Source organism: Lipotes vexillifer, unplaced genomic scaffold (genome assembly GCF_000442215.2).
Source record: "Lipotes vexillifer unplaced genomic scaffold, Lipotes_vexillifer_v1.1 scaffold1944, whole genome shotgun sequence".
Classification (NCBI taxonomy): Eukaryota; Metazoa; Chordata; class Mammalia; order Artiodactyla; family Lipotidae; genus Lipotes; species Lipotes vexillifer.
This window is the reverse complement of record NW_006785277.1, coordinates 71215-86316: the sequence shown is the minus strand read 5'-3', so window position 1 is coordinate 86316 and position 15102 is coordinate 71215. Positions and strand designations below refer to the sequence as shown.

The 15102-nt window shown below is 49.1% G+C and overlaps 1 protein-coding gene across 2 annotated transcripts; it reads left to right on the top strand.

Moving 5' to 3' along the window:
* Positions 1-794: 794 nt before the first annotated feature.
* Positions 795-14415, top strand: RSPH1 (radial spoke head component 1). Of its 2 annotated transcripts, XM_007457356.1 has the most exons (9): positions 805-858; positions 3649-3762; positions 3865-3970; positions 6051-6141; positions 6841-6976; positions 10228-10299; positions 12341-12494; positions 13262-13402; positions 14207-14256. In XM_007457356.1, exons 1-9 carry the CDS (start codon positions 805-807, stop codon positions 14254-14256), a joined length of 918 nt encoding a protein of 305 aa, XP_007457418.1. The 2 variants fall into 2 exon arrangements, with proteins under 2 accessions (XP_007457419.1, XP_007457418.1); XM_007457357.1 differs by lacking the exon at positions 3649-3762 and having other exon boundaries at positions 795-858; positions 14207-14415.
* Positions 14416-15102: the final 687 nt, after the last annotated feature.

The following is a 15102-nucleotide window of genomic DNA, read 5'->3' as shown; positions in this document are numbered from 1 at the left end:
TGAGTGTCAATGTGCAGGTGTATGCGCGTGTGAGTGACTGTCTAGGCGTGTGTGAGGGAGCGAGCTCCAATTGGGAACCCCAGGGGGCTGGACTCACACCTAGGGTGGAGGAGAGACGTCAAACCCTGACGGGCATCAGGGTAGATTGCATCTGCTAATAGGTCCGAGCTGACTCCTTGAGCCAGGAGATGTTTACAAACACGAGAAAAGATCTCGAAGAACACATCTCTGTGGACTGCCAACACCGAAGGATCAGAAGAGCTCAGAAAGGTGAAGAGGGCCTGCCGAGGGAGCCGAGGAACCAGTGGCCAGGGCTGGGAAGGGGCAGTGCCCAGCCCTAGGCAGGGGTGAAGGCCTCAGGAGAACTGGCCCGACGCGCTTCCTGCACCCCTCCTCGTTGCAGCATCACCCAGCAGCTGGTTGTCCAGGTTAGCGAGCAGGTGGGTACCCAGTACGCCTCAGGCCCCGCCCCCTCCCTCCTCTTGCGCGACGATTGGCCGAGGCTCCCCTTCTCGTTGCTATGACAGCCCCCGAAGGCTGCCATTGGCTTCTCCCTACGCCTCTCGCCCCAGGTCCCGCCTCTCTCCCGTCCCAAGCGGCGATTGGTGGATGCGTCCCGTTGCTATGACAGCATGCGATGGTTAACAGTGACTCCTACCCCCACCTTCCGGCTTCTACGCCCCAGTTGGGAGGAAGGCGGGCCGGGCCGCGTCTCCGTGGCGACGGCGGACGCGGTGCAGGCACCTGGTACCTACCGACTAGAAAGGCTCAGGCGGCAGCCGGGATCCAGACTGGGGCGGGATCATGTCGGACCTGGGCTCTGAAGAGTTGGAGGAGGAGGGAGAGAATGATCTTGGGGTGAGATCTCCGGGTAAGGGGGAGGCTCCCAGGGGTGCGCGGACCCTTGGAAGCCCGTTTCGGAGAGTGGGGTGGCCTGGAGGCCAGCCACAGTCCCACTGGGAGGCCCAGCCAAGAACAAGGACCACGCAGGCCACGGCGGGCGCTGCGTCCTGCAAGATGGCTGTGAAAGGTGAAACGTTATGACGTCCGCCTGCCGAATCCCTTCTCGCTCCCCCCTCCACCAATTCCTCCTATCGTTAAAGGCAAAGATTTCCAAATCCAAGGCTTTGGAAGCGTCCTCTTCCCTGCTGTCACCCTTCATCGAGGCAGTTTCCTTGGATGGCTGGGTCATCCCAAGCTACCATACTATTCTTGAATGTATTTTTGTATATTATTCTGCAACTATTTCTGTAATGGAGCCTGGCTCCTCAGGATTAAAGGGAGATGAAGGAAAGCTGCTTCCTGGCAGCCTTCAAGAAATGCTAAGGAGGTCCCAGGCTCAGCGAAGGCTTCCTGAGGTATTACCATACAGGTCTGTAATCACATGTGCTTTCTTCACTCTTGTTGGAAATGACCAGGGTCGTTGGAAATATTTCCTGGTTTAGACAGCAGAGAGGAGGTCAGGGATGCATGTTCAGTGACGTGAGCTGGGCTCCATGTGGGCATATTTGTACTGCCCGAAGCCAGAGGGTGACTATTGCCTGGCTGGCAGGTTGGGAACCTCATCCGCTGTGTGTGTGCAGGGTACAGAGTTGAAATAGTTAGTTTCAGAATTACCTGAAAAATCCAGCACCCCTGCTGAGGTAGATGTGCTTGCTCAGCCCTTTTTTACTAGCTCTGCACACCCGTCTTCCAGCTTCTGCCTGATTTGCTGCTCAAGACAAGCACCTCTGTGCACTGGAGCCACCTGGCCAGTAGGGAGCGGCGGAAGTTCCTGGGATGTACGCATCCCGGGACAGCCAGCAGCCAGTGCTAAAAGGCAGGACAAACTGCAGTGATCTACACTCCAGAACCCCGTGCGATGAGGCTGAGTCTGGGACATCACCCGACATCACGCATGCTTGGCAGCCACCTCTTTCACGTCTGTTTTTGCACCCCCTTTGCGGGTTTCTCCTGGGAGCACTTAAAAAAAAAAATCTCTCTCCAAGGTCTGCTTCTGGGGAACCCAAGCTACATCACCTTCCCAGTAAGCTTTCTAGTTCGTCCCCTCAAATGGCCCTACCGATCTGTAACTTTTTAATGCCCATAATTTTCAGGTTCGATTCACAGTTGGGGTCATTTTCAAGGGTTCTCTTCCTATTCAGGCACCCCAGCCTCTCAGTACTGGGTGTATTGAGAGGTCTTTGGGGTGGCAGGAGGAGCCTTTTGTACACTTTGACTTAGACTGACCCTGAAACAAGTTTGTAAGTTTATAAAATTCTGCCTTATAATCTGAGCATGAATTTCTGAGCCAAACAGTGCTAGAAAAGCACAAGAACTGCAAAAATGTTTGTTTCTGAAGCCCTTGACTTAATGTGTCTGAGCTTATGTGTAATGTCTATCTAGATCCAGCACCATGTCAAATCATTGCTCTATGCCCTCGCCATTTCATTATTCATTATTTGCACTCTACACTCATGTATTAGGTGCTTGAGAAACGTTTATTTCATGAAGGATCGAGAAAATAGGGAAGCGACAAGCTTGTATTATGTTTTTTATTGATTTACTTTTTACTTTTTTTTTTTTTTTTGCGGTATGCGGGCCTCTCACCGTTGTGGCCTCTCCCATGGTGGAGCACAGGCTCCGGACGCGCAGGCTCCGCGGCCTTTTTACTTTTTTTTTTTTTTTTTGCGGTATGCGGGCCTCTCACCGTTGTGGCCTCTCCCATGGTGGAGCACAGGCTCCGGACGCGCAGGCTCCGCGGCCATGGCTCACGGGGCCAGCCGCTCTGCGGCATGTGGGATCTTCCCGGACCGGGGCACGAACCCGTGTCCCCTGCATCGGCAGGCGGACTCTCAACCACCGCGCCACCAGGGAAGCCCTGATTTACTTTTAAGATAGATTAATTATTGATCTTAGCTATGAGCGTTTGAACCTTAAGTCTCTTGATAAGGAGTTTAAAAATAAGATAAACTAAATTGAGTTGGGAGACTCAAGTTGACAGCTGAGCCCAGTTTATTCCTCAGCTCCCCCTGCCCCTCTCCCACCATCAGATCTTCCTTGAAGGTCAAAGCTGTCTTCAGGCCACAGACACCCCAGGGATGATTTGCATTTTAAGTTCTGTATTATTGGAGGAAGGTGGGTTTAGGACACGTTCCACCCGCAAATGCCACTTCAAACGTGTTCCTATAAAGAACACAGCTTGGAGCACCTCGCATTTTCCTCAAAATGGTCAGTTTTGTTTACAGCGTAAAGGGTTATCATAATACATTGGAGGGAGAGAGTGCAAGTCCCACCATGGACAGGTGCCAGCTGTGTGACCTTGGACAGATACTCCATGTCACCCAGGTCTGGTACCTACCTCACCTGTAAGACAAGGCCAAGGATTGGGAGGATGCAATGGAATACTATTAATAAAATGACTAACACATAGTTAGTGCTTTTATTTATTTTATTCATTTTAAAAAAAATTTATTTTGGCTGCGCTGGGTCTTCGTTTCGGCACGTGGGATCTTCCTTGCAGCATGCAGGATCTAGTCCCCCAACCAGGGGTCAAACCCGGGTCCCCTGCTTTGGGAGCGCAGAGACTTACCCACTGGACCACCAGGGAGGTCCCTGGTTAGTGCTTAATAAATGGTAACTGTGATCGTCTTGTTTTCTTCGGTCCAGGAATACGAAGGGGAGCGGAACGAGGCCGGTGAGCGGCATGGACACGGGAAAGCGAGACTGCCCAATGGGGACACGTATGAAGGGAAATACGAACATGGTAAAAGGCACGGCCAGGTCAGAATCGGTGGCTTGAGTGGGTGGTTTACCCAATTTAATACTCTGTTAGCAATGATTAAATTCAGGATTGATATGAATTATATAATCAATGTGTTTCAGGGGACCTACAAATTTAAAAGTGGTGCGCGGTACATTGGAGGATATGTTAAAAATAAAAAACACGGTCGAGGCACTTTTGTCTATCCAGACGGATCAAGATATGAAGGTAAAATATTACCACAAAGCAGACTTCTGTGTTGTGGAGGACCTGGGGATGGAACTTCTCTGGGGTTGCTGAGACACACACGAAAGCTTCAAGTTCCCCAGTCATTCAACAAATACGATCTATGTTCCTGTGTTCACAGGGTTGATGCAGAAACCGGAGAGCCTTGTAATTAGTGAACTGATCCACAGGGGGACATGTGACTGTCCCTGTGACCTGCACATTCCCTCCTGGGGGCCCATGCGCTGAGAGAGGCTGCTGGGCGAGCACGGACCTAGGGGGGTGGGTTGGACCCAGGTCACCTGGTGCTCAGTGGGATCTTCTCCTTGGAGCTCTTCTTGCTGTCTTCCATTTCTGACCAGCCCCTCTTCTGATGAACACACTGTTGGTTTAGATGGTGGTTCCTTTACTGAAGCCTTCTGATCTGGGAGGCGTTCTGCCTCGTTAAAGTGGCATTCTTACCTCTGCCGCAGTGCGTTACGTGCCAACGTTATGTGGCTCAGGAAGACTCTTGTCCCCTTATTTCCAAGAACCGCACTGCCGCCCCACCCACCATTGTCACCTGGTGTGACGACAGTGTGATGTCTCACCCCAAAGACCGGTGAAGGCCGTTCCTAACCCAGGGAGAGAGACGAGCGGGGGTGGGTTGTGAGCCTTGCCAATGGTGTGCAAAGGTTATGTTCTGGGCTGCTTTTCTGGGAAGTTATCTAGTTTTCATCAGATTTCCAAAAAGGTCTATGAGCCCAGCCCTGAAACTGGTGTGACAGTAGGTGTGACCTGGTTCAGGGGACCCCATCCCTCCCTGCCTCAGCCTTCTCCCCTGCAGTGCGAGGATCAGATGAGCGAACACACGTGAGATGCTCAGAACCAGACCTGACAGATCGTATCTGTTCAGTAAATGTCGGTGGGCGACAATGTAGCTTGTGCGATAGCAGCGCTTCTTAGCACGGATTCCACCCTCTGAGGGTGTGGGCTGGAGCTGCGGATCTGGTGGCCACATAAAACCAGAACCAAGGCATCCTCAAACAGGGCTTCTGCTGGAATCCGACACCTGGGTGGACAGTGTCACTGCCGTTCCTACTAGAGATGGAATTTCTCTTTGGTTTTGTTTCATAAATCTTAGAAGCCTGGCTCCAGACGTAGGACGCATCTGCTTTTTAAATCAACTTGACACAATCTAATTTAGGATTTAATTCTTTCCAGATTCTGATGAACCTAATCTCATTATTGTTATTTTGATTTCAGCATAGATGTTAATCTAATTTGAACAACATATACATTTATATGTATTATATATGTTATGTATGAGAAGATGTATGCATATGCAGAGATACATATATACGCACTCAGAATAGGGGGTTGAAGGAATTTTTACTGTGAAGGTTATTAGCTAACATATAAAACGTCTTTGGAGGCAGTTGTGAGTTGTCGTGTCTCCTTATGGTTTTGTACCTAAATGGGTGCAGGGCGCAGTCACTGCCCAGGGAGTTCTTCTCTGAGGTCGGAGGCTCAGTACTCATTTTAGCTCAGTAAGTCAACAGTCTTCCAGCCCAAAGCCCAAGTTAACACGGGATTTCTTCACCACTGCTTTGGCCGAAAGGGGTGCAGAACAGCTAGAGGCCGCTTGGTGAGGATGCTCAACACAGGTGTGCGGGGGGGTGGCCCCAGGCGCTGGAGCAGGTGCGAGGTGGGAAACAGATTGAAATGCTGGCAAGTGGCTGAGAATAGACCACCGAGGCTCCAAGTTGTTGCTGGATCACTGAACGCACGTGAGGCAGCAGGGGTGTGGAGCTGGGGCCACTGTCCACAGGACAGCAAACCCTGGCTTGAAGCCTTGCCGTGCCGCCGGCCAAGTAGGAAAAAGCCGCTGTTATAGCACATGCAGGCGACAGTGGCCCAGTACATACACCTGCCAGCCCGTCCCCCCGGAGGCCCGGCTCAGCCTCCCTCTGCTGGCTTCCCGCTCCAGGTGTCCATCGGTCCGGCCGAGAGGCGGGGATGGAGGGGGGTCAGAGTGGGCAGGGGCAGTGGTGAAGGGCGGAGCTGTTTCCTCCTGACCCCTGCTTTTGTGTGGCCCTTCCAGGGGAGTGGGCGGACGACCTGAGGCATGGCCACGGCGTGTACCGCTACGTCAACAATGACAGCTACACCGGGGAGTGGTTTGCTCACCAAAGGTTCGGTTCTCCCCCTGGGCCCACAGATCAGTTCACGTCAGGAGCACATGACGGTGACTAAGCAACAGAATCATGACCGGAGAGCCCACTGGCCAGCTCTGCCCCACGGTTCATGGCTTTAAGGCCAGCGTGGGAGCAATGTACTGCTGCAGGTTCCCGGGAACCCACCCAAGGACCCCAGGCCACAGAGGGCACAGGAGAACCTTCTGGGTGCTGAGTTGCAGCTCCCAGGAGCCCTGCCTTTTCCCCGAGCCAGCCAGCTGATAGGCAGGAGGCCGCCGCTGTCCAGCAGGGATGCCTGCTCTCAGCTTGGGCCACGAGCAGGAGGTGTGCTTCGATTGGGCCCAGATATAGAAGCCACTTGTGAGCCCGCCTCAGCCTAGGCCCCCCCCTTGATTCAAACGTGTGTCTCAGGGCTTCCCTGGTGGTGCAGTGGTTGAGAGTCCGCCTGCCGATGCGGGGGACGCGGGCTCGTGCCCCGGTCCGGGAGGATCCCACATGCCGCGGAGCGGCTGGGCCCGTGAGCCATGGCTGCTGAGCCTGTGTGTCCGGAGCCTGTGCTCCGCAACGGGAGAGGCCACAACAGTGAGAGGCCCACGTACCGTAAAAACAAAAACACAAACAAATGTGTGTCTCATAAACCTGGAAGGGTTTTCACTGCAACGGAACCGAGTGCATCATGGTCCTCATCTTCACCAGGCACGGGCAAGGCACCTACTTCTATGCGGAGACAGGCAGCAAGTACGTGGGTACCTGGGTGAATGGCCAGCAGAAGGGCACGGCCGAGCTCATCCACCTGAACCACAGGTACCAGGGCAAGTTCTTGAACAAAAATGTAAGTCAACGGGCAGCGATGTTTGCCAATGAAATAAGCAACACCCTCCTCCCTGAGCCTGTGTAAATGTGTGAGCAGAAAATAGGACAAACCCAGGCAAACCCTCCCACCCCCTCCAGATAGGGAAACAGGGCAGCTGTGCTGAGCTCCGAGCCTCACTGATACCCACAGAGGGCAGGGCGGGGGCGGGGGAAGCTCAGCCAGTTTCTCTGCATCTCAGTAACATTCATGCTCTCTCCCAGCAGCGGGAATCATTATAGCACTGGGGGCATCTTGACCTTGGTCTCATGAGTAAATTGGATATGAAATACTTATGTGTCTGGAACGACTGAGCATTTCCTGCAGTTGAGCCTGTGGGTGTTTTGACTTTCTTTCCCCCGGAAGGCCCGCAGCCGGAGCCGCGGGGAGGAAGACCCACCAGGTCCTCCCTGGAGCCCCACACCCACTCACCTGCTCCAGGTGGTGGTGGGACTGGAGGCCTTGGGTCTGAAGCTTTCCAGTTCGCAGTACCCGTGATGGGTCATTTCTGTTTGGAGGACTCTGTGGCCTTACCTGTCCTTGTTGCCCGAGCCCTGTTGGGATGCAGAGAAACCCTGAATAATTTGGAGCCTACCTACCACCCTGCATTTGCCATGTAGCTTTGATCAGGGGTTGAGCAGAAACTTTCCCCGAAGAAAGAGTTTGCTGAGCAAATGAAAGGTGTTAAGAGTTTGACAGAGGAACATCTAACTGATTTAATAAAGTAGCCTCAGACCCTTAAAACTCAGTTTTCATTTCCATATAATTCACGCCCTAATTGCAGGATCTGCTTTTAGTCTTTGTAAGTGTAGGCACGTTCTCCTCAAATCTGTACATGGAATACGTCACTCCCAGCAAAATCTCATGAGATATTTTTCGGCACACGGAGGTGGGTGGAAGAAAGAGAATTTGATACGAGTTAATTGGGAGGAACCAATGAATGCTGCAAACCTAGACTCATCTGAGCAATAAGAGCAGAGTGGGGCTTTGTTCTGCTAGTTAGAGAAAGACTTTAAAGTTGTGCCAGAGCGTAGTTCCAATCGTGAAACGCCCAGACTCTGGATCCCCCCTGCCCACCTCAAGCATCACGAAGGCTTACATGTACAGCTTATACAGAATTACAGCATGGGGATTTTAATTACATAAACAGAACCACACTATATCAGGACACAAAAATATACCCCAAGAAAAAGCTATCTTTTTGTGCATTCAGAAGTTTTTATGCAGGTTAGTTACTGGAATTGTGAAATCTACAGGTATTGATACTTTAAATGATGATGGATACTCTAATTGTCCTGAAAAGCTAAGCCAGTTTATACTCTGGTCAGCAGGTTATGGGAGTCTCTTCATCACTTCTTCCATCAACATTGGATAGTATTAGTCTTTAACATTTTCTTTTCAAATCTGGTGGGTAAAAAATGTTATCTCAAAGTTTTAATGTGCAATTCCCTGATTCCTGGTGAGGCCCAGCACTTTTACACACTTTTATTGCTGGTTTGACTTTCTTCCTTCAGACCTGTTCACATCCTTGCTGACAAGTTATGAAAACACACTGTAAAGCTTCGATAATGAAAACAGTGTGATACTAGGATAGAGAAATATAGATCAGTGAAGCAGGTTAGAGAGTCCACAGACAGATTGAAGTATATAAAATAATTTAACACATGAAAGGATGTCATTTCCAGTTAAAAGGAATGGTGGGGAGAAGTCAAGAAATGGTGCTGGGAGGGCTTCCCTGGTGGCGCAGTGGTTGAGAGTCCGCCTGCCGATGCAGGGGACACGGGTTCGTGCCCCGGTCCGGGAGGATCCCACAGGCCGCGGAGCAGCTGGGCCCGTAAGCCATGGCCGCTGAGCCTGTGCATCCGGAGCCTGTGCTCCGCAGCTCCGCATTGGGAGAGGGTGCAACAGTGAGAGGCCCGCGTTCCGCTAAAAAAAAAAAAAAAAAAAAGAAATGGTGCTGGGACAGCTTGATGACCATTTGGGAGAAAAAAATAAAACCAAAGTTTGTCCTCCAGCATGTAGATGAAGATACTTACTAGAAGAAATAAAGATTTAAATGCAAACAAGAAAGTCACAGAGAGAAGAATAAGTATTTATGACCTTTGGAACGAGGAAGAGGACTTTCTATACAGAAATAGAAAGGAAAAACCAAAAGACTTCACTTGATAAAAATAATCCAATATAGACTAGAGAGCACCATAAAGAGAATTTAAGAGATATCTGACAAATGGGGTCAGGATATTTGTAACAGTGAATTGGTAAAGCACTTAATCAACGTGATTTAAATTTCAAAAATGTTGAAAAAAAAATTCAGCCTCACTAATAACTTAAAAGGTGTGACTTAAAATGATGAGGTCCTGTTTTTTACATATATATAAAAAATGTAAAAGTATAACAAATGTTAAGTCCAGAAAAAATAAGGGTTTGTGGACGAGAGGCTCTTAAGTGCTGTTGTGGGAAAGAAAATTATTAGAGCCTTATTCTGGTTAAAAATATATATGTGTATATAGAAAACACATACTTTTGTCCAGAAATTCAACTTCTGAAAATTTACCCCGAGGAAAATGCCAAGGGTGGACCTAAAGATTTAACTCAGAATATGTTTACCATAGCATTTTTGGTCAAAGTATCAGCATATGCCAAATATCAACAATAGTAAGTGAGTAAAACAGATTATAATTCTTTGATGAAATAACATACCAGGTTGACAACTGATGTTATGGAAGAATATCCGTGATATGGGAGGTCATTCATTCCCTGTTTCTAAGTAAAGATAGAATAAGAGTCAGCACGTGTAGTTACGGTCAGATTTTTATTTAAAAAAAAAAAAATCTGTATTAGAAATAAGGTTACAGAGACTACATCAAAATATTAGTAGTTCTAGCACAATATTGTAAATCAAGTATATTTAGATAAAAATTTTAAAAATATCAGTAGTACTATTTTTAGCTAGTTTGACTGTGAGGGTCAACTAAGTGAAATTTTTGTCATAAATACATTACTTTTATAGATAAAATGTAGTTAAAGTTTTTTTTAAAACAAACAAAAGGGGGCCTCTACTTTGCTTTCCATTAGCCATTAGTTCACAAAAGCATCTTTAATCCATACTGAATTTTTCCCAGTTCCATGATTTGGGGTAGGTTTTATGAAAGTCACATTTATAAAGCATTTTGTACTTTCTACTGGGTGTTGACGCTCAAGAGTGAAGTATTCCTTGGTTTCTTTGCTCGTAGCCCGTTGGCCCTGGAAAGTACGTGTTTGATATTGGCTGTGAACAGCATGGGGAATATCGCTTAACAGATGTGGTAGGTCGCAGAGTCTATTATCACTCCTACGTTCATAGGCAAACGAGCTGCTCGGTGATACTGATCCTACAGATCTGTGTCGGGACCAATTGCCCTAAGGGAGTATAGGAAAGGGGATTGGGCAGAAGGGGAAGCTGAGTTCTGACGGGACCCCATGGGAGCTCTGAAATGGGATGACCCTTCAAAGTGTCCTGAATGGAGGCCAGGATCTGTGACCCACATGTGGACCAGTCACCGGCTGTGGGCTGCCCGTGGACAGGGGCATGAAACCTGGATGATGTGGCCTCCTTTGATGGAGGGCAGTTCCTGGGAGGAACTCTGTTATGAGCAACCAGCTGCCAACACCCCCAGCAGCTGGAGGAGTGAGCACCTGAAGGTGGGGGGGAGATCACATGATCACACAGGGGCCAATGAGAGAGCAGACACCCCTGGGGGCGGTTCTCAAAGCGCAGTCCCCGCGTGCAGCTTTGGCCCTACCTGGGAATCTGTTTGAAATAAAGAGTTTTGGGCCCCACCCCATTCTTCCTGAATCAGAAACTCAGGCTGGGGCCGGCGATCTGGACTTCAACAACCCCTCCCTCCACGGGATTCTGGTGCAGTTCAAGTTTGAGCACCACTGTCCTGGAGAAACTCAGACATTTGGACATGGGGGAGAGCAGTGTATTTCTGAGTGACTCAACGGAAGTAATAGGCAGGGGTCTGTCACTCTTTGTCACAGGTATTATCATCTCTGTGACAGTGAAGTGTTCCATATTTAGAGATTGATGTTCAATCTTTGGAGTTTTGTGATAGTTACAAAACTCAGAAGTAGACCAATGTGCTTGGTAAGATTGACACGTGTTGGCTGTTAACCTTTGTTGGAATTATTCATTATTATAAATTATTCCACATTTGGAACTGATGAACTTTGTCTACTTTCACTGCATTTTATTTTTCTCTCCATAATCCTTGAGACTAGAGCTTCAGGGTTTATGCCCTTCCATGTCATTACATGGATGTCTTTGGGTGTTTTTTGGCCTTTTCTTGCAGTGATGTTGATACCGAAACTTGGCCTCTGTGCACCTGTGCTGAATCGAATCTCAGAGACAGAGTTTTGGGTGAAGCAGAAAAGAACAGCTTTATTGCTTTGCCAGGCAAAGGGGGACACAGTGGGCTAATGCCCTCAAAACTGTGTGTCCCAACCTGGTGGAATTTGGTGAGGAGTTTCATAGCAATGGTTCAAGGGTGGGGTTGCTGATAAGGATCAGGGTGTGTGCAGGGCCTGCACTCCTTTAATCAGGCCTCAGGTGGTCTCTTGCTGAGCTTCTCAAGGTTATCAAACTGTGACCTTCTCTCTGGAATGAACAATGTTTCATCAAGTAGTGATGAAACATTCCAGTTTCATCAAATGAACATCTTCAAATGAACATCTTCCATTTCTTGGGGGTTTTAGTTCTTCAGGAGAGCTCAAAGACATTGTTTTGTGTATCCCTTGAGGCAGAACGAGGACCCTGCCCCAAGGCTGCACCACTGTTTCTTGGTTCCTCCCCCCTTATCTCTGTATCCCCTCCCTTTCCTGATTAGTAACTGCTTGAACCTGCCCTTTGGAACTCAGAGAAGGTCACGGAGGCTGGGGCCTGTTCCCTAAAACAAGAAACGGGGGACACAGAAAGGCTTTCGTGTCCAGGAGCCCCACAAGGTCCTGCTCAGTTTCAATGTTTGTTTTGTCATGTTTAAAGAACCTTAGAGCTGAAATGTGGCTGAGCGGTTGCAAAGGGCACTTAGTCCTGGTCATTTCTTAACTGGGAAGCATTACGTCTGAAAGCCTTTTGTGCCATCAGCGGAATGAGTACAGGAACTGTGTTGCCCTCACCTTTGTGTCTCATCCTCGTTCTTTCAAGATTCATTTTCAGCTCTTGGGTTATACTATGGAGAGTTGGCAATTACTCTGATCACTGAATCCCGTTACAAAAATGCCCCAATGCAATTCAAAACCTGTCCCGTCTCCCCTCACTCTAAATGTCCCATATGCATGTTGGTCAAGTTACATTTTTTTACTTAGGAAAGAGAAGAGGATGAGGAGGAGACACAGGTAGCTGTTGCTCCAAACTGGAAAGTGACCAAAATCACAGAATTGGCCTTGTGGACCCCGACCCTCCCCCAGGAGCAGCCCGCTGCGGATGGACCAGGCCAGGGCGAGGCCCCAGAAGCTGAGGGTATATGGAGGCCCTGGGGGTCAGATGGAGTAGGGCTCCCTGGGAAGCAGGCTCTGAGTCCCTCCCCTTGGTCAGTGATTGGCCGTGGGTGTGACCTGGGCAAGGCTCCAACAGCAGCTGGGGTGACAGGTCCTTCCTAAAGGGGATCTGGACAGCATTTCTCTGTGACCCTCACAGGGGGCTTCCTAAGAAGTCCTCAGGGGGCTGTGGAGTGTCGAAGGTAGGTTACACTGGGCAGGAGCCCTTCTCTTGCAAGTGACTGAAGACCAATTCCAATTGGCCTAAGTGGAAAAATACTGATGCTAATTCATTGGTTCATACAACTGGAACGGTGAGGGGGAGAGAGCCTCAGGTGTGGCTGGATCAGGCCTCTGCGCTCGGATCTCCACTCTGCTGTGCACTGGCTCTGCTTGCCAGCACCCTCTTCCCTTTGGCGACCAAAGCTCAGTGACTTTATCAGATTGCCACCCAATCCGCTCAAGAACCCTAGGGAACAGAGAGCTTTTCTCTCCGAATGCTCATCAAAACCCTTGGGATACATATTGTATACTTAAAATAAAAAGCCCTTGGGAATTAGTGCTTCAGAGCAGTGATGCCCATCCCTGAACCTATCACTGTGATGGGGATGAGGGAGCAGATGCCAGGCCTGGGTGGAGCTGTGACTCTGAGTTGGGGAGTGGTCCCCTGATGGAGAAGTGGGCACTGCTGTCAGGAGGGTGGGTGTGGCAAGGCACCTGCTGATACCGGTTCCCTTTGTTCCATCTCAGGCGGGGGAGAGCCGGCGGAGGAGGTCCAGCCTCTGACCAACGTGTCAGAGGGGGAATTAGATTCAATGCAGCCTGGAGAGGAGGAGGGAGACGCCAGCAGGGAGGATGGAGAGGAATTCCACTACGACAGCTTAGACCAGGGTGAGCCTGCACTCTGGGGGCCAGGAGGGTGGGAGGGAAGGAGGCACCAGGCACGCCAGGGTGGGCGCAGGGTTTTCTCTGCCTTTGACCGAGGCCGTCCTTGGGCCAGGCCTGAGGGATGGGAAGTCTCAGAGGACCTGCCCTGGGAACGTCGCTCCTTCTTAGGTGTCCTGGTAGGGACAGCCGTGCGATGCATGTTCTCGCTAACTCGGTCCTTGCTAATCTGCATTTCACCAATATGGCATGCCTTGGGCTGCAGGTCCCAGTCGATTGATCCCATGGCTTCATTTTACTACATGTTTTTCACCTTTATAACACTTTATAATAATGCACGTATAATAATATACAGCAAACACCTTCAAAATTTAAACCCTTTTGCCATTTAATTTTTCAGCATTAATACACACAAATGCTCTTACGGGGGTGTGGGGGGAGGGTGGGAAGCGTGGAGTACAGCTTCCACAGAGATCAGAGTTTCAACAGTGTTACTTATAAATTATAGTCCAGCAATTTTATTCACTGATGAGTGTGCGCAGGCAAAAGATAATGCTGGACCTTACTCTCACTTACATGGATATTCTTTGTCTTAGCATTTACTCTGAATAAACCTTTTGCTTAGTTTATTACTGGCACCAAAAGAAAAACTATAAAAGTCTGTATAAGATAAAATTTAACGTTCCATGATTTTGCCTGATAAATAGAAATGTTTAATATTTATAATACCTATTGCAAAAGAGCTGCTAGCAAATCATGCGTTTTTAAATGGAAAAAGGTAATGCACTCACATTTCCTTTTTCTTCCCAGGAAACGTTAGTTTTGAAGAGGAAGCCAGGCAGCCAGAACTGCTGGATTAAGATGAAGCAAAAGCCAGAGTGGTAGGAGGTTGAATCTTAAAGATGTGTCTGTTACCAGGGTAGTTATTACTAATCTATCACTAATTTTTCTTACTTAGTTGTTTGTTAAGATGTTTTGCAATTGCAAATAAATTTCTTCATTAACCTTTGTTTATGAAATAGCCTCTGCTTCCAGTTCTTTAAAAGTTACCTGGTTGGGACTTCCCTGGTGGCACAGTGGTAAAGAATCTGCCTGCCAATGCAGGGGACACGGGTTTGAGCCCTTGTCCAGGAAGATCCCACATGCTGCCGAGCAACTAAGCCTGTGTGCCACAACTACTGAGCCCGCGTGCCACAACTAATGAAGCCCGCGCGCCTAGAGCCCGTGCTCCGCAACAAGAGAAGCCACCAGCCCCTGCTAGCCGCAACTAGAGAAAGGCCGTGTGCAGCAGTGAAGACCCAACACAGCCAAAAAAAAAAAGTTACCAGGTTATTTTGCCATGATTTTTTTAGTGCAGTTTTCTCCTAGGAGAAAGAAAAACATCATATGACTGTAATTCTGCTGAAGATGGTTAATGGAAATGGATTCTGGCTAAGTTAGCTGAGTGACTAGATAGTGAAGTCCCTCTCTCAAATTACCCTCAAGCGAGCCAGGAAAACACCTAGAAAATAAGAATTCCTGTGTGCAATGCTCATAAAACACAACATAACAAATACATGTCAGGCTTGGGTAAGAAACCCTCAGGTGCCGCCGGAGGGGGCACTCCCATCCGTTCTGCGTCTTCGGCATCTCGGGGTGGGCTTTGGGGCTCCCTGCCGGGAGGTCCCCGCAAAAGGCTGAGGGGCAGGGCTGGCCTCAGAGATGGC

Coding starts and splice junctions, on each gene's coding strand:
- RSPH1 (XM_007457356.1), top strand. CDS start 805: ATGTCGGACCTGGGCTCTGAAGAGTTGGAGGAGGAGGGAGAGAATGAT. Junction 10,300..12,340: donor AATATCGCTTAACAGATGTG/GTAGGTCGCAGA, acceptor TTTTTTACTTAG/GAAAGAGAAGAGGATGAGGA. Junction 13,403..14,206: donor CTACGACAGCTTAGACCAGG/GTGAGCCTGCAC, acceptor TTTTCTTCCCAG/GAAACGTTAGTTTTGAAGAG.